Raw genomic sequence first — 23,985 nt, 5'->3', positions numbered from 1 at the left:
CAAGAGAAACGCAGACAGGCTCTACACAAATGCTCTCATGGCATCTTGGATGAAAGCTGGCTACAAGGAGACAGGTATTTTGTAGTTGAGAATCCCTGGGGATGGCATAGTGTTCCATGCACAGAGCTCATCACAAGAGGAGCTGCCCCGAGTGCCCTTAAGCCCTTTGTTATCTTGGGGTAGAGTGTAGTTAATTAGCAACAGTCTCTATAGCAACTGTGTTGCGGTACAAAACAATTTCTAATTTCTGCTTCCTAGCTTATTGTGATGTTTACCTGAAGTGTTTCGGATGTGCTGAGACTAGTGTTGGCTGGCACTGTGCCTATTCTCAGTGGCTAATTGTGGCAGCAACAGGAGATGCTACATCTGCATAGGCTGCATCGCCGGCATTTGCCATGTCTTCAGACTTTGGCAAATATTTTTAACAACAAAGGGAAATGGAGGGCATTGGCCCTTACCCAAAGGCTTACGACTCTATACTTGTGTAATTCACCTGCTGTGCTAGGCTGCATTCATTTACCCCAGAAATAGAGTTGATAAATGAAACAACACGCTTCACTCAAATTGTATGTTTATTCATTGAGTTATGTATTTGCACTACCCAGCAAGCTAAATGACAATGGTGAATTTTTCTCAGTTACTGTTTGGGGAAAAAAAAAAAATAAAGACCTGAATTTTATTCTACCTACTGACAAATAAATATGCAAATACATACTCTACTTGTAGGCTGTACAACACCTAAATATATATATTTATATTATTACTGGTCCTTCACAGTTGAATACATTGTTATAGCTTAAAGGCTTTTTGATGGAGACTTAATTACTTACCTTGGAGATTTGGACTACTCCCTATGCTTGTATTATTGCGTCTTGCTGGTTTTGATAAACAGTAGCAGCAATAATACCATTATTTATTTTTCTAAAAATAGCAAACACAGTCTGTAAATGACCAAAAACCATACGTTGTAATGTTCTCACTGTAGGTGGGCTGCAGGACACGGTGCCTCCATCTGCATGTGTTACTTGATGTAAAGCTTTTCCTATTACCATTCTACTGTTTGCTCTGACATCTCGTCAGTGATCCAGCCCAGACCCCTCCTGTGGGAACTAAGTGGCACTTGGTTTGCAGGGATGCCAAGGATGAGTTAGATATAATGAGCAGACCTGGCTTGCCCTCGATGGCCCAGCGCTGTGCTCCTCTGGGGCTCGTCTCATCGGGCCGAGCATGCTCTGAGACAGAGCGAGCGGACCTGATCCTCCCTGCTGGGCGGATAATGAGGAATTCTGGGATCAGCTCAGGCTCCCTGAGTCACCTGCATTCACTCAGAATGGAGTGTGAGGAACTTCATTGCAGGAGAGGCATCACACACCTCCAGAATAATCCCTCATTTGTTCCCTTGCCATTGTCAGTGTAAGACTACTGTGTTTTCACACACGACAGTGAAAAAGTCCAATTTTTTATGTCTCTCTCAAAAGGAGGAACTATTGAAAGTGTAAATAGTATTGATGCAGGTATGATTATGGAAGGAAGAAGTCATTTTGAGTTTCAAGAAGATTTAAGGGTTTTTTTAACGTCAGATTTTTATAAACTGGTTATTTATTCATCATGGTTCACTAAGTAGTCATATATTTTAGACTGACCCAGTAAAAGGAGGAAAACCTAACATGAAGCAGCTCGATTTGTCAAAGAAGGAAAACACTCTTCCACTCAGCAGTTTTTTCTGAGCTTACAGTCAGAAACAATCGTTTCTATTGATAATTCAGCTAATCTAAAAGAAGAAACGAGTGGCTAGGAGTCACTTGTCAGGAGTCACTAGGAGCAGGTGTATGTGAGAATCCAAATGTGTGACAAAGTCAGGTCAGGCATTAAATGGCCTTATCCTACCAGCTCCATAGCAAAAAGCGCAGATGATATCTGATTGTGCCGATTCGTGCCTAAACCAGACAGAGTATATATCTGGAACTGATGTGAACTGTCTCATGCTGAGTGCTTCATGTGATAGGGAACAACTTGTGATATTGCCCTGCGCTGATTCTCCTGCCTTTTTCTCAAGGTCATGTGTGACAACAGCTGAAGAATAAAGAAACAAAGAGAACATGTGAGAGAAACTCATGAGTAGTGTGAATCTCCAAAATGTTGCCATTTAGCTGTGGTGTGTAACAAGCCGTCATTAAGAGACTAGCCTGTGAAAGCAGTTTTATATGATTGATCTGTATGGGTTGTTGGCTTTACTGGTTCCAAAAGCATCATATTTGGGGTATGAAAGGTCTGCCTCTTTAGTTTGGGCACATGCATTATTTATTCCTTAATGACACACACAGCAGTTGTCTTTTGTAATTCAAGCCATTTTTCTGTTGTCTCTTTCAGTAAGCCTTTTTGTGATTGCACATGTTGTTTTGCACTCTGAACAGGATGGGTCTATTGTGAACAGCGGACTAGTCAAACAAGTGTATGGACGAGAGCCAGCAGGAACATCCAGATAACTGACGATTCTGATTATTTCACTGAAAATTTTAGATTTTCCTACACGTCTGCATTGCATGTATGCATGTTTCGGTGACTCCGAGAATGCAGTTAATGAGAATCGGGCTAAAATTGGACCCACATCTAGAGCTACTCTGTTGCTGAGCAGCAAAATTGATTTTGAAGTGGATTTTATTTTATTTTATTTTATTTTTTTTGTTGTAAGTTTTTTTTCGGAGGGTAGATATCAGCTCACAGTCGTGTCCGTGTTGCGGTGACCGAGCATAACGTGTTGTGACTTGCGTGAGATTACCGTCTCCTGCTCACAGCCTCCTGTGGTTGGGGGGTTCGTGCCTCACAGGGGTGCTTAGCCCACGCTGAGGTGAATAAGAAAATGTAGGTATAAGCAGCGCTGATGCCAAGGAGACTGAGGAGATGTTACTGAGAGGGGTTTTGTGTAGAAGAGCGGGCTTTCAAAGCCAGAGAGTGCATTTTTTTTAAGTTAGTTTTTGGCCTATTTGATATATTCATGTATGCAATGAACAATTGCAAGGCATGCAAGCACGGAAAAAGAAACACTTTGAAAGGCATTTTTGTACACCTCACTCCAATGTTTTAATGATCAAAGTGTATTTTATCACCTTAAACAAAAACCCCAAACATTTCAGATTTGTGCACATTCATGTTTGCCCATATCTGCATCAGAAAGAGACTTAACCAACAGATTCATGAGGCTGTTTTTAATTTTCCCTATGTTTGGAAGTGTTTGCACTGAATGGTTAGATTAGGCTGTGGCTCAGTGCCTGCCTGAATCAGGAGTACATGGGGTGTGTCCCTGCTCTGAGGTCTGTGTGAGGCCCTCTGAGCCAGGCTTCTGGTTTCAGGTTGCATGTTCCCAATTGGCTGCCTTTGTTTGACTAAAACACAGTGAGACTCTGGGCTTCTTAAAGATGCAGTGTCACTTTTTTAGTGTGCTCCTAAAGAAAAAAATAATGTTTCGTGCTGACTACATCTTATCCCATTGATGAAACACTTTTATTCTGATGAGATCATCTCATACTGATAGGACCATTTTGTGTAATCAACATATGAATGGAATCTGAATGCCACTGTTATGCTCTCATCCAGCGCGCAGGGACTACACTCCAGTGCTAACACAGACTGTCATCTCTTTCTTTGCTGTTAGTGAAATGGAGAAAGGTCTCTCAACACTGAGCAGCATCCCTGGAAACAAAAGAAGACAGCAGCTATATCCATGAAATTATCACACTTAATGATGTTATGTTGCGACCTGACTCTAATATCATATATGGATAAACCTTGTAATGTGACATAAGAGCATACTTATCAGCCGGTGCCTCTCTGTGTTATTTTCAGTACCTATTTTGTATTTAAACCATTTCACTTTAAACCTCGGATAAATTATAACTTTGAGTCAAAATTCTCTCAGCTTGTCTTCATGATTACAAAGAAGGTGAGATATAAGAGCCCATCATGACCACAAAGTTTGACTTTTCATTTATACATATTGGCCACAGCCAACATGTCTTCCTTTGTGCTCAGATGCTGAATTGATCCTGAGAGATTGAAAATATTGATTTGACTCAGCGTCTTACTTTGTTGTGGAGAAGGGGGGCAGTGTACCTTCCTGACTGTTAGCACCGTGTTCACACATTGGACTTGCCACACAGCCAGTTCCTCGGGAGACTCATAATTACAGCCGTCCTCTCAGATTAGTCCAGCAGCCTATCCAACTGTGGCTTTACTCCCTGGTCATTTATTTCATCCCTTTCCCTCTCCCGAGAGGCAGACCTCAACACAATGACCAGGCCAGCCTCTACAATAATGTATGTGATGATAAACACAGTGGATCCTAATTGATAGAGTGATTCAGACAAGGGCTAGCTGTGCAAATTGGTCCCCTGTGAGTATATTGCACAGAGTTGGGACTAGCAGGTTTCAGCTCTGGCCTTGTTTGAAAGGCGCAGAGCAAGGAGAGAGGAAATAGAATGGGCTGGACCTGCTGAGTGATAAAGAGGCTGTCTTTTCCTCTGAATGCAGGCACAGTTCAGCAGAGGTTGGCTGCTGTAATCCCCTCAGTGTCTCCAGGAAGGCTCAGGTTAGTGACCTGCTGCTTTGTGATGTCTTGTAAGATTTTGAGAGAACACCTCACCTTTAATCCCCCACTGCTCAGCTAACACATTAGCTCAACTGCTCCTGACCCAGCCCCTGCAATAAAGCCTTTTATCTAGCTCAATAAGGTCATTTGAAGTTAAGTATTGATTTCTTTTGGTGTCCAGAGAAAAATGGATTTTTAAAGAGCTGTTAATTACAGTTGAACACTGCATTATAGTGAGAACTTAATTTTCGTGACTGGATTTTTAAACCTCGGTCGGGTCAGTTTGAAATTCAGGAAATAACCTGAATCCAGTTTACTTGAAATTTCACATAAAGATTTTATGCTTGGCTAGTGTGAGAAAAGTACCGATGAGAATAAGGTGCAGTGGAAACGGACTCAAATTAATTTTGATGTACAGAAAGGTGACAGACCGAATGGGGGGGAAAAAAGAAAACGGTGAGGTCACCCCCAGAGCATTGATTCTACAAGTCTCTGGTGATCTGCTGAAGCAACTTAGCGCCGTTCTTCAAATAGATATTCACTCAGTTGTTGGCTGAGACAGCTAACATGTTAGCCCCAAACCTCCCGTAGATCTTCAGTTGCTCTAAATTCTCATAACTAGAACACCGTAGCGTGGGGATACTGATTCATATCATTTTTATACCCTTCAAACCATTCACCAACACTCCTAACTTGTGTGTGTCGGGGGTGGCACTGGTGCTTCGACAGACATATACCCCTACAATATCAACAGAAGGACCTCAGCCATCCCAACAACAGACTGTTCTCTCTGTTGAGGTCAGGAAAGCGATTCCGCTCCCTGAAGACCAACACAGAGAGACTGAGGAGGAGCTTCTTCCCGCAGGCGATACGGTCTCTCAATCACACCACCACACAGTACTGACCCACACATATAGGTCTTATACACACTGGACATTCTGGACATTGTTTTCACTTCATCACTTCATCACTTTAAGCATATTTGCACTGCACAAGACACTTACAAATGTGGATTGCACAACACTGGACATTATTTCTTCATTTCCAGTTAATACTTGTACAGCTGCTGTTATTGTGTGTGTGTGTGTGTATGTATATGTGTATATATATATATATATATATATATATATATTTATATTTCTTCATACATTCTTATATAGTTCTATATACTGTGTATTTTGTTGTACAGTTATTTTATTTTTTAACTTTAATTTATATATTTTATCTTATTCTTTCCCAGTTAAATTTACCCTTCACTCTAATTTGTGTTGTACAGTTATTTCATTTTTAACTTTAATTTTTATATTTTATTTTATTCCTTCCCAGTTAAATTCACCCTTTTTAATTTTCATATGTATTTCCTATCTTATTCATAGCCTTTTCTTTTTTTATTTAGGTCACGAGCAGTTGTCTAAGCATTTCACTGCATATCGTACTGTGTATGACTGTGTACGTGACAAATAAAATTTGAATTTGAATTTAAATTTGAAGAAGAGGTAGTTAACAGGAAGCACATCTTTCAAACGCAATGGTGCCCTTTTCTACAGAGTTGAAGTCTCATCCATACCAGTCTCTAGAAATCTTATGTTCCCTCACTGATGCAGTGTAAATGTGTCAAAAGAGACAAAACTGCCACAGGTTTGTACTTTCAGTCATTCTAGTTTTCATGTGTTACACAGTAGGTTACAGAAATTGGGATGTGCGTGAGAAGCAGTAGTAACTCTTTTGCATGACAACAACAGTGAGCATAACCTAACATAACTAAGCCTTTGGTGGGGATCAAGGGCTCTGTTTTTTCCCCTTTGTCATCACTGGTGCTCAGCCAGTCGATCATACCGATTCCCAATTGATTGCATGAAGCGTACGTAGTCAAGATGCAATAAAAGAAAAAAGGTTTGTCAGCTGCACTTGAAATAAAACTTTAAGTTGCTTAAGAAACAACATACAGCTTTGACTTTGTGGGCAAAGGTGAGCTGCTGGCTGGTTATTACCCAGGACATCTTATTAACATAGAATAGAATAGAATAGAATAGCCTTTATTGTCATTGTACAGAGTACAACGAAATTGGAGTGCCACTCCCTTGGTGCAAGTTTCAATAATAAATATAAATGTAAAATATAAAAAGTACAAAAAAAAAACAATCGTAAGTACTCAAACAATAGTATGTACAATATATACAGGATAGCAGCATTAATATGATGACAGTATGAATAGCAGCATAATATAATGACAGTGACGGTATGGAATAGGTTCAGTTGTTTTTGTGCTTATTTACTACGGTGATAGCTCTGGGAAAGAAGCTATCCCTGAATCTGTTTGTCCTGGTTTTATGTGACCTGTACCGTCGGCCTAACGGTAATAGTTCAAACAGTTGGTTGCTGGGGTGAGAGTGGTCCTTGATGATATTGCCAGCTCTGCTGAGGTACCGAGAGTTTGCAGTGACCTCCAGGCTGGGCAGAGAGCAGCCAGTGATCTTCTGGGCTGTGTTGATGACCCTCTGCAGTACTTTCCTGTCTGCAGCTGAGCACCCTGCATACCATGTTGTTATGCCGTACGTTAGGATGCTAAGACTTGCTGTCAATAATCACCCCAGTGTCAAACTAAAAGCATGAACAGCTGCCTGTGATTGACTAGACTTGACTTAAGTGAGTAAACACAAATATGGCAGAAGTTGAATATGAACATTGTATTTTAGTTCAGGCTGGGAGGAGGATTTTTGTTGTTGTTTATTGGCAATTGAAATCACTCTATTCCATCTACAGTTTGAGTGTGGCTCTGCTGAAGAAGGGCAGTATGCAACTTTTAAAACCAAGATGCTGTTTTTCAAGCTAAGAAACTCTTTACAGACTTCTTTAGTTATCAATGTAAAATTCCACAGTCATGATGGATGGTGCAAAGATAAGATCATCTAATCCACTTCAGATCAGGAATCTGCAGGAAAGGTCTGTGTGATGGCAAAGCAGAGGGGAAATTTTACATTTATTGAATTTGTGGTTTTTCCAAAAGCCAAACAAACATACAGAGTACATAGAGCTACAGGACTTCCAGATACACCTCACTCACCAGCTCAGTAGGAAAAAAACACAAATGCAGTGAAGGTCCACTAATATAATAGTATGACCTGCTCGACTTTCCTCACACACGGGCAGAACTTGATCAGCTTCAGACCAATAGTTTAGTCTATACTCCTAATATTCTCACACAGCAACAATGGTGAAAAGAAATTACACATTAGCTCAATTTTATTTTTCCAACTTTATGAAAAATTTGCACTGCAAGATTTGGTGAAAGAATTTACAGTTATGTAAATATATGTGTGTGTATCTATCTATCTATCTGTCTGTCTGTCTGTCTGTCTGTCTGTCTGTCTGTCTGTAACCTTTGTATTTACTCACAAAGTACATTTACACTTTCTTAACCAGTCAAGACGTCATTCACCTTTTCTGTAAAATAGAATAGAATTCAACTTTACTGTCATTGCACAGGTACAGGGCAACGAAATGCAGTTTACATCCATCCAGAAGTGCTTTAGTGATATAGATATATTACAATATATATTAGCAATAATATAGATATGTGAGTATATTACAGAAATGGGTCTATTATGGTATGTTATAATGTACACGGTATGAAGTATGTTGTGAATATTCTATAACTATAAGTATGCACAGGCTGTAGTGAGTACAAGCTATGTACAGGCTATGAACAGGATATAAATATGAAAAACTATACAGAATATGAAATAAATAACTTTACAGAAATCTGAGATATACAGCTATACAGAAATGGGAACTATGCAAGTTGTAAACAGTTGTAGGATTAAAAATTATCGAATGTACAGAATGATTATTTACACAGAGCTATACAGTAGTGCAGTTAAGATAAGTGAGATATAATTCCTACAGAGGCTATATAAAGTGCTAGTGGTTGTGAGTGGTGGTTCAGTCCATTTCAAATTAGCACACACATTTAAGAACTAAGACTCTCAGTTACTTTCCCGTAGGAACGCTGCGTTACTGCGTTACTAAAACCGTGATTTTTTTTGCGAGAATGTCTCATGACAGTGACGTAAGCAAGTGCGACGTTGGTGACAGCAGCTGTGTGCAGATCAACAATGGATAATATATCGAGTGCGGGAGAGAGTATGAGCGTGCAGCGTTTAAAGTGTGGAAGTACTGACCTTACTTTGAGTTTGATTCCATAAAAAGTGACAAAAACATTAGCGTCCATCATGCGTGGGAAGAAAACTTCTTTTTACAGCGAAAAAAACCCCTAAACTTCCAAGCAAGCACCGAGTAGCTACGACGTGATGGGAAACTCACAGAGACACTCGCGCGGATTCTTCAACTGACCGCAGCACACCTACACCAGGGTAACCCTCCGCCTACCCTGCTCCTGCTTTACAGGTGAAAATAGAGCAAAAGGACCGCTGAGTCTTTGACTTTATTTATTTTCTGCTGTGTTTTACTTGCATCTGTTTGAAACAGCAGTGCCTCAGTGTGTAACAAATGGTCATATCAAACTATATAAAGTCACATAAAATAGAAAACCCACTCAGTGTTTTGCCTCTCTGTCAGTTTAGAAATTGTCAGGCTTTGAAGTAAATGAATTGCTCTTAATTGTAGGCTTTCTTATTTTTTACATCCCTGCTTTTCTTGTCTAAATGCAGACTGAATTGAGTTGTTTCCTGTGAATATGGGTGGAACACCCGTGTTCATGTGAGGCCAGCACTGAAAAAGCCTGTGAGAGTTTTATGAGAGAATTTAGAGACTGCTATGTGTAAATTATAGTATGTTAAGAGACTGCCATAATAATCGCCTTCCACTGGATCAAGAAAGTGTTAATTTCAAACAAGTTCAAATCCAGAGCATAACAAAAATACATTGCGTATACTACAACAATAAAACCTTTTATTTGTGTGCAGTGTACTTCCTGTTACATAATTAGTGAGTAAATAAAACGCATACATGGAGTGTCAGTTTATGAGAAGATGAAGCTTAAAGCTTTCCATTTTCGCCCACAGGCACTGGGATGGTTTGTGTTTGTGAGACAGTGCGAGTGTGTAGGAGGAGGAGAGATTTCTATTGTGTCACAGAGAATGGCAGTAGTGTTTGCGATCATTGTGGCGTCACGCATGCAGTGTCTGGCCTTGAAGTCTTTCTTATGGACTCGCACTGCCAGTCTGAGAGCCTAACAATGCAGGGAGGGAAAGCACTTGTACAAGCAGCTGGTGGACTGGAGTCAGATGTTATGATGAGCTGATATTATCTTCTGTCTTCTACAAGAGACTTCATAGCTGAAAAGGCTCGATTGCAGCAGAGCTGTGACCTGGATTGTTATCAAATGGACAGGAATAAACTTGTAAATGTTGGTGCAACACTTTCCTCAGGAAACACCTGCCAGGTCTGGCCAGCTGCAGGCATTTTATATTTAGTTGTAATTGTTTAAGCTTACATAACTGACGTATTGTGTTCTCGCCATAACAGTTGCGTGTGATTTTTGTTCCTTTGAGATTATTTATCGCAGAGGTTGTGTGCCTAGTCTTTGACCTCTCGCTAAGGGCTAACATAATGCTAAACTGATAGCATGCTGTTTCCCCTGCAAAAAGGGCACTGTCAATTATTCTTTGAAGTCTCAGGTTCTCCTTCAGTTGGCAAGCTGTGGTTTCCCATTGATATTTCAAGTAAAAGGCTTCCTGCCCCTGCCTACTATTCCCAAAACCTGGGACGAATGCCTTCATATTGTTGGTTTAGTCTATTATGATGCTAATGTCAGCCTGAGACCCTTGAGTCATCTATCACAGATGACAGGAAATCTGGGGCCTTTGTGTTGGCTCACGACACAGGCGCACACACGTGCACATAAGGAAACAAACACGACTGCGTAGAAGTCTAAATAACTAACTAATCCAAAAAGCTAATGGAAAGATTTATAGCTTGTCAGTAATAAGAGGTGCATTGAATGATGCAGTTAGTGCAGCTAATTATTTTCATTCATTAATCATTTGGTCAAATACGCCCAAGCCTTTTTCACAAAAGGTACAAGATTTTACCAGATGTCTTATTTCACCAACCGCTAATGTAAACAGTAATTATGAGACAATTAAAAGCTGTCAACAGATGCTATTGATTAGTAATTCTGTGTTCGGTTTATTGCTGATCAACTAGTTGTTCTTGCGCTAAGTCTACCTTTCAAAAGCTGTGAAGCATCTTAAATAATTGTCCAACAAGAAAAAGTGCGTACAGATCCACTGAGAGATGATTTCAGTGTTATTAATATGGCCTCTGCTAATTTACAGCCTTAATCTATGTTATTAATGTAGCTTCGTAATGTGCTGGTCAGTACTGTGTGTTGCCTTCTGTTCTGTGAGGCTGCCTGGTCAAGGCCTAGCTAAACACAGACAGTCGAGTGGTAGAAGTCACACACATGTGGGCAGTCTGCCGACTGCTTCTCTGCCAAGCCCGCCGCTGTTTCATGGCAAAGTGCTGGGCCAGATGTGACTGTGGTTGTGCCTGCATGAGAGAGGGGGGAAAGTGCTGTTACAGGAAATGAAAGCTTTTAAAAAGAGGAAGGGGAAAAAACTCACAAAGAGCTGTAAACTATTGTTCTTGCTCCTCGGGAGGTTGCAATCGAGCCAGGTAAAAATGTTTAATATGCCATTACTAAAATTAGCTTGGTATTTTTGTTACACAGGTTAATAAAGGTTATGGTAATATATTCAATGACAAACCTTCATGTTTATTTGCCAGTGAAGATTCAGCACTGCTGTACTTATGATTGCCACTGAACATTTATCACGTGGAATTCTACTATGTTTAGACATAAGGATTTTTTTTTTTTGGTTTGGTTTGATAGGATGGGTTAAAGACAAATGTTAGTTGAAAAATGAATTTTAGCTGAGGAACTGTCTTACTCCTTAAATTAGGTCTGCATCTCATTCTGCATTGCATTTATATCAATAATCCTAATTCCTTTAACCTTACGATTTGAAGAAAAGCTTTTCAAATATTCTTCAAACAATTGGTCAGTTCACCACTCCAGTCACTTGACAGGAAATTAACTTGCCACTGTTTTGGTAAATTAATTATGCATTTATAGTCAGAAGGAAAGCTCAGCTTGAGCAGTTTGGAGGCAAAGTAAGAGATAAGGTTGAGATACTTTGGACATGTGCAGATGTCACTTAAGTGTTGGTGATCCACCAGTATCCAGCTCTCTGAAGCAGCAAGACCGGTTTTTATTGTCTGTTCCTTTAGAACTCAAGCTTTTCTATAGACTTTCATTTTTAAATATGATGTTTGGATTTCAAGTGCTGTGAATGACATTCTAGAAGTGTCTGTAAATACTGCTTTGTTCAGTGGGATAAAAGAATGCAAAGCCTGAAATGTGCATATACAAATTCATTCATGTTCTTCTATGAGGCACTTTGTATCAAAAGGCTGAAGGAGGGAATCGATTTTTATTATTTTTTTCTATGAAATAATGTAACAAAAAGCCACATAGTGCCTCTTCCAGCTCTTACATTTGATCTGACTAATGCTCGAAATCTGTTATTCTCAATTTTACACACACACACACACACACACACACACACACACACACACACACACACACACACACACACACACACACACACACACACACAGAAGCACAACTTTATTAGTACAGGACATAACTGCTTTTGGCTAGAGTTAATAGTGAAGATAACAAGACGTTATCGGCCAGAATCTTAGTGTTTGTGTCTTTGATGGTCGTGCTCGTTGTGGACCTTTCTTTAAATGTCAAGACACTGGTTTCATTAACCCCACAGATATCAACCTCAGATAATGGCATATCAATATGTTTGCCTGTGTCAAAGCTCACTCTTTCTAAAGCTAATCAGAGCTAATCTAGTGAGACACAGAGGACAGTGCTTTATGAAGTGTGTTCAGTTTCTTAAACTGCTATATTCGTCATGTGATTGGTTTTAACATTCGACCATACAACAGTTTAAATAATTATTTAAAATATTAAATATAAGGGAATTTGGTTATATGATTTCTTCTACTGAAAAATAGTAAATTTCATATCTTTTTGGCCAGAACTGTAACTGGTATGCAACTGAGTTAAACATTTTCACAAATAAAAATTTTTTTTTTTTTAGTTTTCTGTAAAGTTAATACATTAAATGAAAGACAAACAACAATATATCAGGGCAGAATTTAAGTTTTAGTTTCACAAATAATTCTGGGCTCATTCATTTTAACCACAATTACTGTTATTACGGTTGTAAAGTTTAAGTCTTTAAATGTTGATTTAAAAAGTGGCAGTTTTATTGCTTTTTCTGAGGTTGGTTCGTAGTGGACTGTGATAATGCACCCCATTGTTATTCACAAAAGAGGGAGTCTATCCGAAGGTTCTTGGAGAAAGGTTGCTGAGCGCCAAATTGGATTTCTGACGGAACGAGGAATCAGCTACTTGGGGACGATCCAGAGAAAGTTGAGCCGCCATCTCTTTGTGGGGCTTCTGCTGGAGTGCCATTCATATGTGTCAGATCCTCCAGAGTCATTCAGATTCAGAGGGAAGGTTCACTCTGACCAGTTTTAGGGCTCCAGCTGCTGAACAGAACAAATCTGCTCAGGGGTAATGCTATAAATATTTAATCCTTTTGCCATTCTGCTTTTTTACTTTGATTGACAGAAACACCCCATAAAGAGTTAATTTCCTTAGCCCTCTCGCAGCTTTGCTACAAGGCCTTTACTTAAGCCTTAGAGGCTCACTCTCAAAACTCATAATGCTAAGAACAAAAAGACAGGAATCCATACAGACAAAAAGATCTCCACCTCTGGGTATTTCCAGAGTCCTATCAATAATATTTGTAAAATCATTAGGCTGATTTAAAAACTAAAAAAAAAGAAAATCCTACACAATAACTACAAGGTTCACATCTTAAATAAAATTTATTGTTTATCTTCAAATCTGGCATAAAAGAAATGTAAGCAGATGTTTTAAGTATTACATTTTCTAACCTGTGTATGTAAATCAACAGTGCCCATTGGAGATGGGTGCTTGAAAGCAGAAGAATCAAGAGGGAGTCTTTATTGCCTTTACTTCCCTTAATGCATGTGAACTCAGTGCAAATTAAATTAACATAACAGGACTTCAGTTAAACAGTTTATTAGCTTTGTAAAGTGGATTTACCAAATCAATGTTAGTGCTGTAAATTATTGGATCAGCATATCCTCAACCTAAAAACCCCACAAATTTTAATTTGCTTCAAACATTAGTCTTTTTTTCTCCTGTGGAAAGCATTTTTTCTTTATTTTGTGGAAAATATTGCACCTGGTGAAATTCAGGCATGAAAGCAGAGCTGCATCCAAAATGTTTTTAGTCCTAAATGTGGACGGGTCACTTTTTTTTTTTTTTTTTTTTTTTTTTTAAACAATTGTTTTGCAGCACAAACACAAGCAAGAAGAAAAAAAAAGAACGCAGACTAGCCAGGGCCCACTGAGCTTTTTTTCCAGCCTGGTGAAAAGAATGAATAATTCAACAGTAAGCAAGCTTTCAGCTGGTCATTTGTGTGCTTTGATCTGGGAATCAGGAGTTTGCATGAATGCCTGTATTGTCATGTTGTGCTGCCACAGTGCGTGAATTATTGAAAATAGTGCAGGTCCCTGCTTTATCTGATAAAGTTTACACGGCAGGCACACTGGATAGACACGATGGATGTGTAAATCCCTAGATGTTGTTAATGTGTAGAGTGAGGTCACACAGCAAGGGTTATTTGGGCCTCTGCTGCAAAAGTGTTCAGTGTGAAAAGAACTTCAGGGTCAAGCAACAAACTACAGGTTGACATCACAAGCTTCTCTTTGCACCAAAATGTGAAGGTGTGGCACAGAGATGGGTATTTTAAAGTGTTAAAGAGCTCTGGTTGCTGAATAGTATGTTTTTCTTTCTATTTAAACTTACAAAGCTGGGTCTCTTACTGTATTATTCAAGAGGCTATACAATGCTATATGATAAGCCAGTTTTAGTCATTCATTTCAACTTCCGATTAATTCATATATAAACTTTTAGTTTAAAAAGGTATGATTGATAATAATTGATAACTAAATGGTGGAGCTAAAACATTAGTGATTAGTCTATTATTACATATTAAACTATAGCAAAAGCAGTTGTTAAATGATTTAATTAGTTTTCTTTTTAGCCAAAATGGTTTTTAAAAAAAAATCACAAAATATTTTATCTAAGAAGTTTTTAATCAATCAGAATCAGACTACTTAATTATTCTCAGAGAAAATCACATCGTCACAGTTGCTCCGTGACAGAAAGAATGATAGCAACAAGTTAAAGAACCATATTAAATATTAAGATATGGAAATGAAATGGCAATACAAGACAACAGAACAAAACTTTTAAATTAGTTGTGTGAAGTTGTGATTTAAAAAAAAAAAAAAAAAAAGATCTTCTGTATCAAGCATAAATTAATTAATTTGTAAAACCAGTTAGTCATTCTTAGTCTTGTAATTCAAACTTTCCAAATGAATTAATTGTTATTATTGTTACTTAATTGTTGATGCCTTTCAAAATAAGACTTTCGCTTTGTCATTACAGATAGGTAGAAAAATATCTTTCACTAACCTTCACGATGTGGCTTTGTCTCAACTTTAAACCTCTAAGATTGACACTTGTGCGCCATCACATTTTGAAGCCTCCTGTGCGTTGCTCTTAACAAATTGGCTTCCCTCCCTAATTCGCTTAGATACGGCTGATTAGCACATCTGCAGAATGCTGCGGTCTATTGTGTCATAACAAAAGTAAGACCTTTAATTGATAATGGAAGAAAGGTAGAAAAATGTTTCATTATATTGAGGGTTCGTTGAATTTCATAGAGAACTACAGCAAATCCATGGCATTGGTTAGTTACAGCTGGACACATAATTAGAGTGCCTCCTTACCTATAATTTGTGTAATAGTTTTGGTTGGCGGCATGTTATTACCATATGAAAGGGCTAAGCAGGGGTCATGTGCATTGCGACAGCAATTAGAGCAGAGCTGAGGGCAGAAGAATGTTTGGGGCTGTTGTTAATTGGAAATCTCTACAAAGCTATGCTTCAATTATAATTTAGTCAGAGCAGCACTGTTTTAAGCCCAATGTATTCAGTTGCCATTATTTTCTGTAATAGTATGAACAGCCAGGCCTGTTTCCTTTCAAAGCATGAGGCTTTGAAGAGAATGAGATTGAATTAGATTAATTTTAAAGGCCTTGGTGCTGCCGCTGTGAGTTTTCTTTATTCATGCTAATGTCATACGATGTTGCCATAGAAAAACTGGATGGGGTTTGTTTAGGAGGTACACATACTCTTATATTTAGAGTTACAACCATAAGTTATTTTATTCTTATCTATGAATTTAGGTATACATCCATCAGATTGACATTTTCATAAATTTTTCTATTTTCAGAAGTACAATACCGTGGTTTTTAAGAGTATTAGCTGCATTTATTAAACAGTGGCACGTATTCTTCAGTAATTATGCAGATACAGAGGATAGATTTGAACAACTGTGTGAAGTACAGAAATCTCCAATCCACCCCACTATAAAAAAAATAAATGAAAGAAAGCCCGGGGAAGTGTGTGTTTCCTAAAGAGGTAGTTTTAATTATAAACTGCTACTTTTTTTTTTTTTTTTTGCTTGTGATTGATCTGAGTGTTTGGTTTTTGCCAAAACCTAAATTCAAATCTATTTTTTAATAAGCATGTTTGTGTTTGATTGTTGAAAAACTAAAATCAGAAGCAACCAAATTCTACAGATAAGTGTTCAGACTGCAGAAATTTATACTTCTTGTTGGTTTTTATCTACATTGCTCTTCATTTTCTGGTTTCTCCAGGTCGAAATGAGCTGATAGCGAGATACATCAAGCTCCGGACCGGCAAGACGAGGACGAGAAAGCAGGTTAGACGAGACGTCTCTGTTACATAAGTGTCAGAGGGCTGTCAAATCTGAATGTGTGCACACTGCTGCCTTTGTTTTAGAGGAACAAAGTAAGACAGAGAATAAGGCTATGCTAACTGTCAATAAGATTTCTAGGGCTGACAAAGATCCCCTGTCTCCCTGTCACTGCTGTGTTGCAAGAAGAGATTATTACGTTTTCACACTATGCATCTAAATGTAGGCAAATATATAAATAATATATAGGTTTTCTACACTGCTTATGGGTTGTGGAAGCAGGTATTATCTGAGCTGTCACAGGAGGAGAGGCAGGGGTACACCCTGGAGGAGTTGCCAGTTTATCATAGAGACAGACAACCACACACTTTCAGATCCATAAAGTCAATTCAAGATCACCAATTAACTCACCATGCATGGCTCTGTTCTGTGGGATCAAGCTGGAATAATCAGCAGAAACCAACCACATGCAAACTCAAAATCACAACAAAAAAAGGCCCAAACTGAACCGTTTTTATGCGATTGTCTGCTAACTATTTCACCACTGTGCTTCTTATTTTTTGGTTATTGGGTTAACACATTTGCTTGGCAATTGAAAATGTAGTAGTACTGTCAAATTCCATTTGAGGTTTCATCAGAGCGTCTGTTGTAAAAACTCTGCCCAGTCAAATAAGCAGACTTAACCACTGTGGTGAGCACTTGTGCTAAAAGTAACTTAGTAGTAGTACTAGTGGCCTTATTTCTACCAATCTCTACACGATATTGAATAGTTTTAATGGTGCTTTAGTGACTCTACGAAGCCCCTGATCTTCCCTCTAAACAGGAACTTCCCTGCATGACTACTGACTTGAATGACAGTGATAAACAAGTCAGTGTTTACAATGACATTCGATCACTGTGTGTGAATTGATCAGTCTGGACCAGAAAGGTGTGGTTTGTCTCCTGTGTCTCATCTTCTTGGCACAGAATTGGACAAAAAGAGGGTTGTTTGCGCCGAGCAATACCAATAAACACGCATGATGTTACTTTAAATATCATGTACAGCATGAAAGTAATTGATTTAGTTATTAACATGGCACCAACAGCAATATTGATCATTTTTCTCACCAGCGCCAGCTTGTTTTATTGCAACTAAATTGAATATATATGGACTAATTGATGTGAATGTAATTCTTCCATCGAAGGAACTAAAACCCCTGAAGGTTTAGCTCTTTTGCTTCAGAAATTATAAAAAATGAGGGATGACTGTGATCAACTGATTGACTAACATTTACAGCTCCAGTTTAAGCACCAACTCATGTAAAAGATTGTGAATAATGTAAAGACTTCTCAGCTAACCAAACACTTTCCTGTTAAATCACTCCCTTGTTGGGGTACTCAGCTTGGGTTTCATTTGCATGAAAAGTGCCAGAGGAGAATGTAAATCTACCTCTCAAACCTGTCATCAGCTCACATTAGGTCTCTTTCAGACGGCTACTGATGAATGTTTCATTTGAGAGTATAAAATCATTTTGAACTGTATAGACATCGTAGATAAACTTGGCCGGTGAAATGCCTTTCGCAGCTCCCACAAGGATACTAGACTAGCCGATTTTCATTCAGCACACAGCAGATCACATCTGTGTGCTCTTAATGTGTGCTAAAGGGGCCTGCATCCTCCTTAATCAGTTCACTTAAGTGACGACAACACAGCATAACGCTTTATTGGCTGTTAGCTTGGTGTGTGGTTTGAAGATGCTTCTGTTATACACCTTATCTTCTTGAAGTGTTTTTAAACAAAGACATGTGTGATCCACTTTGTACTTTTTTGGGTTTTCCTGTTTTTTTATTTTCCTTTTTCTCTTTTTTTTTAAATGGAGGTGTCTAGTCACATACAGGTCTTAGCAAGAAAGAAAGTTCGAGAAATCCAAGCTGCCATTAAGGTACGTCTGGCTTTGCCCAGTTGCAGGGGGCTTTTCATTGCCATGGTTACAGGCTCTTCCTTTGTTTTCCTCCCCTCCCCTACTCCGCAGGTGTCTAGTCACATTCAGGTTCTTGCCAGAAGGAAATCTCGTGAGTTTCAGTCCAAGCTAAAGGTATGCGCTTTTCTGCTTTTGGGCTTGTTTGGTTGCTGTGCATCTTAACTTTCTGTTTCCTGTAGAGACAGAGTGAATGCTTGATCCTCTGATTCCCCCCATAACCCAAATCCTCTGCTTTTCTGTTCAGCCCTTCTAATCTCACTTACTCACTTTCTTGACCATCTCTCACTCGTTCTAACCCAAACATGCTGTCACTGTCCTGTCTGCTTGGTTTCAATGACATTAATTCTTTCATCACCAGCCTTTGCTTTGAGAGCAGCTGCACAAAATAACCGTGATCTTGTATAAATATATAAAGACATGCTTTTGCGATTTAAATTAACAAAAAATAGTCCGACATATGGATCCTACATGTTTAATCTTTTATTAGTCATGAGCCTGACCAGAACTGGATTTTTCTAGGTAATTTTGCTGAAATTGAAAAAGTTTTTAAAAATAAATAAATAAAATTAATTAAAACTACATTTCTTAGCCAGTACATACAAAGCATAAAATACACAAAGAAACACAGACTTGTCTCCAAACACTCGTAAGTACTTTACAGTTTCACTGGTGTGAAACACTAGAGTGGGACATCAACCGGATAACGAAGATTTGCCTTTAAAGTAAAGAGTTGCACCATTCTGCTGCAACCAATACATTTAAACAGGCACAACTTTTAAAATGAAGGCGAACTTTCTTCATGTCTAGTCTGCATCGCACTTGTTACAGTTTCACTACGACTTGGGGAGTAGGTGGCAAGCGTTTATAGAAAAGTTGACCATATAGCCTGCAGGTGACTGCAGCAATGCCTTCTAGCAATCAAAGCAATTACAAGGAGATTTTTGGTGCAACACTATATAGCTATTTGCAGCCAATTTGTACTAGCTGCCAGCAACTTCCATCAACCACTTGCTAGCAGTTGAGGAATATACATGTTTTCTTAGTGACTAGTGTCTAGGCCTGTGTGACTAGAGCCTAGCTTTGAGCTAAAAGCTAACAAACAAACAGTGGAAATGTTCACCGTCTGGAATTTCAAACTAGGAATTTCAAACTTGTCGCCGCATGTATAAGGTAGTCCGGGTAATCATTAACATATGTACCAAATTTGATTAAATTTGAGTGATTTTGGATGTAAATGAAAATGTGGTGAAATGAAAAGGATTCAAAATCTGCAGCGCAGTCTATAGAAAACTACATAAAATCTGTGGAAATCCATCCTGCATCAACGTTTGTAGATTGATTAATATTTTGTTCAAAGAGCCGATGTGTTACTGTGTCTTTATGTAATGACAAATTCTCTAGTAGTGCAACAACACATACTCCGTACTAGGTCATAATAACAATGGTCTGCCCTTTTTTTTTTTTTTTTTTTTTTTTTTTTTTTTTGATGGGGGGCTGGTCAGGCTCAAATTTTCCTCTATTAAAGTCTAAATCAAAGTGTGTGCATGTTGGGAAGCATGCTGGCATTGGCTGTTTTGGTGAGTGGCTGGAAGCTGAAGGTGCGGGGAAATGGGTCTGCTTACATCTCTTACTAAGCAGACTTTATTTTTTAAAAAAGGCAGCATGGCAAAGGGGGCGGGAGTCCGTGTTTTAAAAAAAATGAAGAAGAGACTACACCTCTGCTTCCTTTGACAATGTAACCCAACTTTTCCTCACCGTCAAAGACTCAGTGGTGCACATTCAGAGCAGAGAATGGCAGTGAAGCTGGCTGTTTCTGAAATCCCCCCCCCCCCGCTTTCTTGTTCTCCCTTCAATCTGTTGATAACTCCAGGCTCTCACAATGCCATGGCTGTCAGTCGCTTTCCTTCCTCCCAGTTCAGATGTCGTCATTTCAGAACGTTCTCGTCAGTTATTTCAGAAATAGTGAAATCTGTTAAAATCGCTGAAGAAAGCTTTTCAGAATGGCACATTAAAATGGGAGAAGAGCATTGTGAAAGAAGTAATCTTGAATAATACTGACCTGTAATTTAAGGTATTTTATGAAGTAATGCTTGTATATCAAAGGACACTCCACCCATGTGCCATTTTCTTCTTTTCTTGGGGAGCCGACTATACGTTTTGACTTTCACACTTTGCTCCACTCCCAGTATTCAACACGAATTAATGACCCCTCATTAATCTGTGTGTGTGTGTGTGTGTGTGTAAGTGTGTGTGTGTGTAAGTGTGTGTATGCGCGCGCGTTTACACTGAGAGACAGAGTCAGACAGGCAGCTAGCCACATGAATGCCTGTTCTTTCAGGGGCACAGGCGGCTGTCTGAAGAAAAACAGACAGCTTTTGTATGAATCCCTGTCTTTTCTCATTTAAAGCAAATTAGAGTTCATTGGTGAAGAGAAATACAAGTGTGCCCTTCATTCTGGGGGGCATCAAAACCTGCTGCTTCTCGTCCTGTCTATGGCATTTTAGTATAATTGCAGTCATTACGTTAGTGTTCCCTTGTTTTGTCTTGAGTGATGACTACTGATCAGATTGTGAAAATTATAGAGCGTAAGACTTTCTCCACATGATTTGTAAATACAAATTTCATAATTCTTTGTGATTAAGTGTTAGTTACACATCTGTGCATGTATTGTGTAAAGAAGAGCAGATATTTACTTTGTTGTGTTTTACCGATATTTAAAGGTGTATTGCTGATATATTTTTTCACACATAGCTCTTGAATTAAATGCAGTGTTTGAATTGCAATTTTCCAATAAAACCTTGTTTGTTTGCATTTAGGTTACAAATATGGTGAGTATTTTGTTTTCTGCTTGTGACACCGTGTCTGCTTCAGTTAGGACCTGCCTTGCCCTTCAGCTTCTAGTTTTGCATTTCCGCTCCTGCCACAGTAACACAACACCGGCTGGCAGTGTTCATTGGTGTCCGTGTGTCATCATGCTACGAGCATACTGTAGCTTGACTCTGCTCCGTCAGCATGTACTGCCAGCATGCTTACCTGTAGCTTCTGCCACCAGTGAGTCTGCATGGGTTTGCCAGTGTGTATGGGTGCAGTCTGCTGCAGTATGAGACGTTTAGCATTATTTGATGAAAACACTTCGGCCAAAGTAGCGGAAAGTATGTAGTATGTAATACAGGTTTTCCCTGTATTTCACAATAAAATCCCTATAATTTCAAAAACCTCTTTTACAAAGATTAAACAAAAGGAACTGACTAGAGTTGTGAAAAAAACAACAAACAACAACAACAAAAAAACTATTAACCAAGTGGGATTTGTGTCCTTCAGTTTTAGTTGAAAAATTCTTTGTGTTTAGACGTGATGTGTTTTGACATGCACACAAATGCAGCCTTGATGGAAAGCACTTCTGAATGAGTTTTTAAAAAACTAGATTAGTCAACAGGCAAACTTTCATTTAAGTGCATACCACTGCTAGCTACGGTATATTGGAATTCAGTCAGCACATAACTTTAAAAAAATAATGAAATAAAGCCTGCATGTAGCATAGAAATGCCAGTGCTGCTTCTTTTAACCTGCTTGCTTTTCGCTGTTGTGAGAGAGGTCAGCCGTGCTTTCAGTGTGTTGTTTAGAGTCTCGTTTGTGCTACCTCTGCAACACACCCCTCCTCTCCCTTCTGTGCGAGTGCTAAGCCTTTTGTGACTGCTGTTAAAGGACCAAGCCGTGAAGGACAAAGCCCTCCAGAGCATGGCCTCCATGTCCTCGGCTCAGATCGTCTCTGCCACGGCTATTCACAACAAGCTCGGCCTGCCAGGCATCCCTCGCCCAGCCTTCCCTGGAGCAGGGGTAAGAGCCTTGCCGGCACCCCGCTATTGATCCATCCTGTCCAGCTTCACCCAGGGCACCGATAGGGCCAACCACACCAAAAACCCAGGCCAAATCACATTACACACCACAGCTTTGCACAACTGCCCCTATCAGATAAGCACATGATCAAAAGGAGTGGTAGTCAAGATAACTACATACACTGAACATGGAGCTCAGAGCCATTCTGATCTTGTCACTAACAGCTGCTCACAATTGGATGTTCTTTGTTGCTTGTTCTTTCTTGTCTATTTATACATCTAATTCTGTAGTTATGGCAGGGTATGATTTCGGCTGGTCAGCCAGGATCATCGCAAGAGTAAGTTTTAAACCTTGAACCAACTTTTTCAGGAAATAAATAAATGCTCTTTAAACAAAAAGGAAACCATTTTTTGCCTAATGACTGTTGGTTTTTTTGTTCCAGTATTAAGCCTTTCACCCAGCAACCCTATCCCATCCAGCCAGCAGTCACGACAGCAATTTCAAGTGAGACTTTACCTAATTATAAAACATGCAACATTCAAAGATGAACTTTGTAACTTGTTTTTCAAATGTCTTTTCAGATATCTCGACCCTAATTTCTTAATCCAATAAAAATGTAATATCTGTGGTACACTGTCATTATTTCTGTTTTGAAATATTTTGAAATGTCTTTTAAATTCACCACAGAATTTTTTTTGTCTATAAAAAAAATTAAATTGGGAGATGTCTCCTTAGAGATGAATGAAATATTATAGAGCATGCATTTCCTTCCAAATCAAGCACGTCAGATTTCTGTGAATCTGCACTAAGATATTAAATTAATTTTCTTGTCATAAACAAACCTGATGAAATGAGGTTAATGTGAACTAGTGTTTCAGAAAGAACATGCACATGCTCTGCTGGGAAAACAACCAGCAGAACAGATGAATATTTTGTTGTTCTGGTGTTTCTGCAGGTTTCGAGCCCACAGCAGCTCCAGCACCCACGGCGCCAGCATGGCAGGGCCGCTCCATCGGTACATCTAAACTCAGACTGGTGGAGTTCTCTGCCTTCCTAGAGCAGCAGAGAGACCCAGACTCTGTGAGTGAAAGCATTATACCAAAGCATGAAATTTCACTATCTCTTGGTGTTCATTCCCACCTCTTATCACCCAGTCCTTTCCTCTATGAATACACTGGGACATTTTCCCAGGCAGAGAGTCAGCTGAGAAGAGGCCAAAACAAGCTGAGAGGGGCAAAAGGCTGGCTTGATGCAAGGCACGGAGACCTGCAGAAATAATGAATGAATGCATATTAATCAGTTCCTTGTATGTTTTGATTTCTTTAACAATATGTTTGTTTTTCATTTTAGTGAATAGTCTTTTGCATTGATAACACAGGAACAGCCTTTAATCTTAAATGCAACTTGAGGCTTAAAAATATTGCATTTGCACTCGGGGCTGTGTGCCGGAGACGCCATTCTGTGAGCTTTTACACTGAAGTGCAGCAGAGTTTCAGAGGGTCACAAAGAGGGCAACAAACCTTTGAAAACAAAATGTTTTTTCTGTGATTCGCTGCTCCTCTTTCATCTACTTTTGGCTCTCCATCACAGGTTTGAGGTTTAACTGGCCCTAATTTTTATTCACATTGTCAAACCAAATTCAGATATTTTCATTTAAAAGTTTAAAAAATTGACCA

General features: G+C 39.0%; 1 protein-coding gene across 7 annotated transcripts in view; it reads left to right on the top strand.

Moving 5' to 3' along the window:
* The window catches only part of tead1b (TEA domain family member 1b), a 52,712-nt gene that overhangs the window by 21,990 nt on the left and 6,737 nt on the right, over positions 1–23,985 (top strand). The window contains exons 4-11 of one of the 7 annotated variants that reach the window (XM_026167935.1): positions 16,453–16,517; positions 18,371–18,433; positions 18,524–18,586; positions 21,289–21,300; positions 22,178–22,309; positions 22,600–22,646; positions 22,752–22,813; positions 23,265–23,389. In XM_026167935.1, coding sequence (XP_026023720.1) covers positions 16,453–16,517; positions 18,371–18,433; positions 18,524–18,586; positions 21,289–21,300; positions 22,178–22,309; positions 22,600–22,646; positions 22,752–22,813; positions 23,265–23,389 — 569 coding nt within the window. Of the gene's footprint in view, positions 1–16,452; positions 16,518–18,370; positions 18,587–21,288; positions 21,301–22,177; positions 22,310–22,599; positions 22,647–22,751; positions 22,814–23,264; positions 23,390–23,985 lie in introns of all 7 variants that reach the window. The other 6 variants (XM_026167918.1, XM_026167942.1, XM_026167952.1 and 3 more) reach the window with 6 other exon arrangements.

Source organism: Astatotilapia calliptera, chromosome 1 (assembly GCF_900246225.1).
Source record: "Astatotilapia calliptera chromosome 1, fAstCal1.2, whole genome shotgun sequence".
Lineage (NCBI taxonomy): Eukaryota > Metazoa > Chordata > Actinopteri > Cichliformes > Cichlidae > Astatotilapia > Astatotilapia calliptera.
This window is presented reverse-complemented; position numbering and strand designations above follow the sequence as displayed.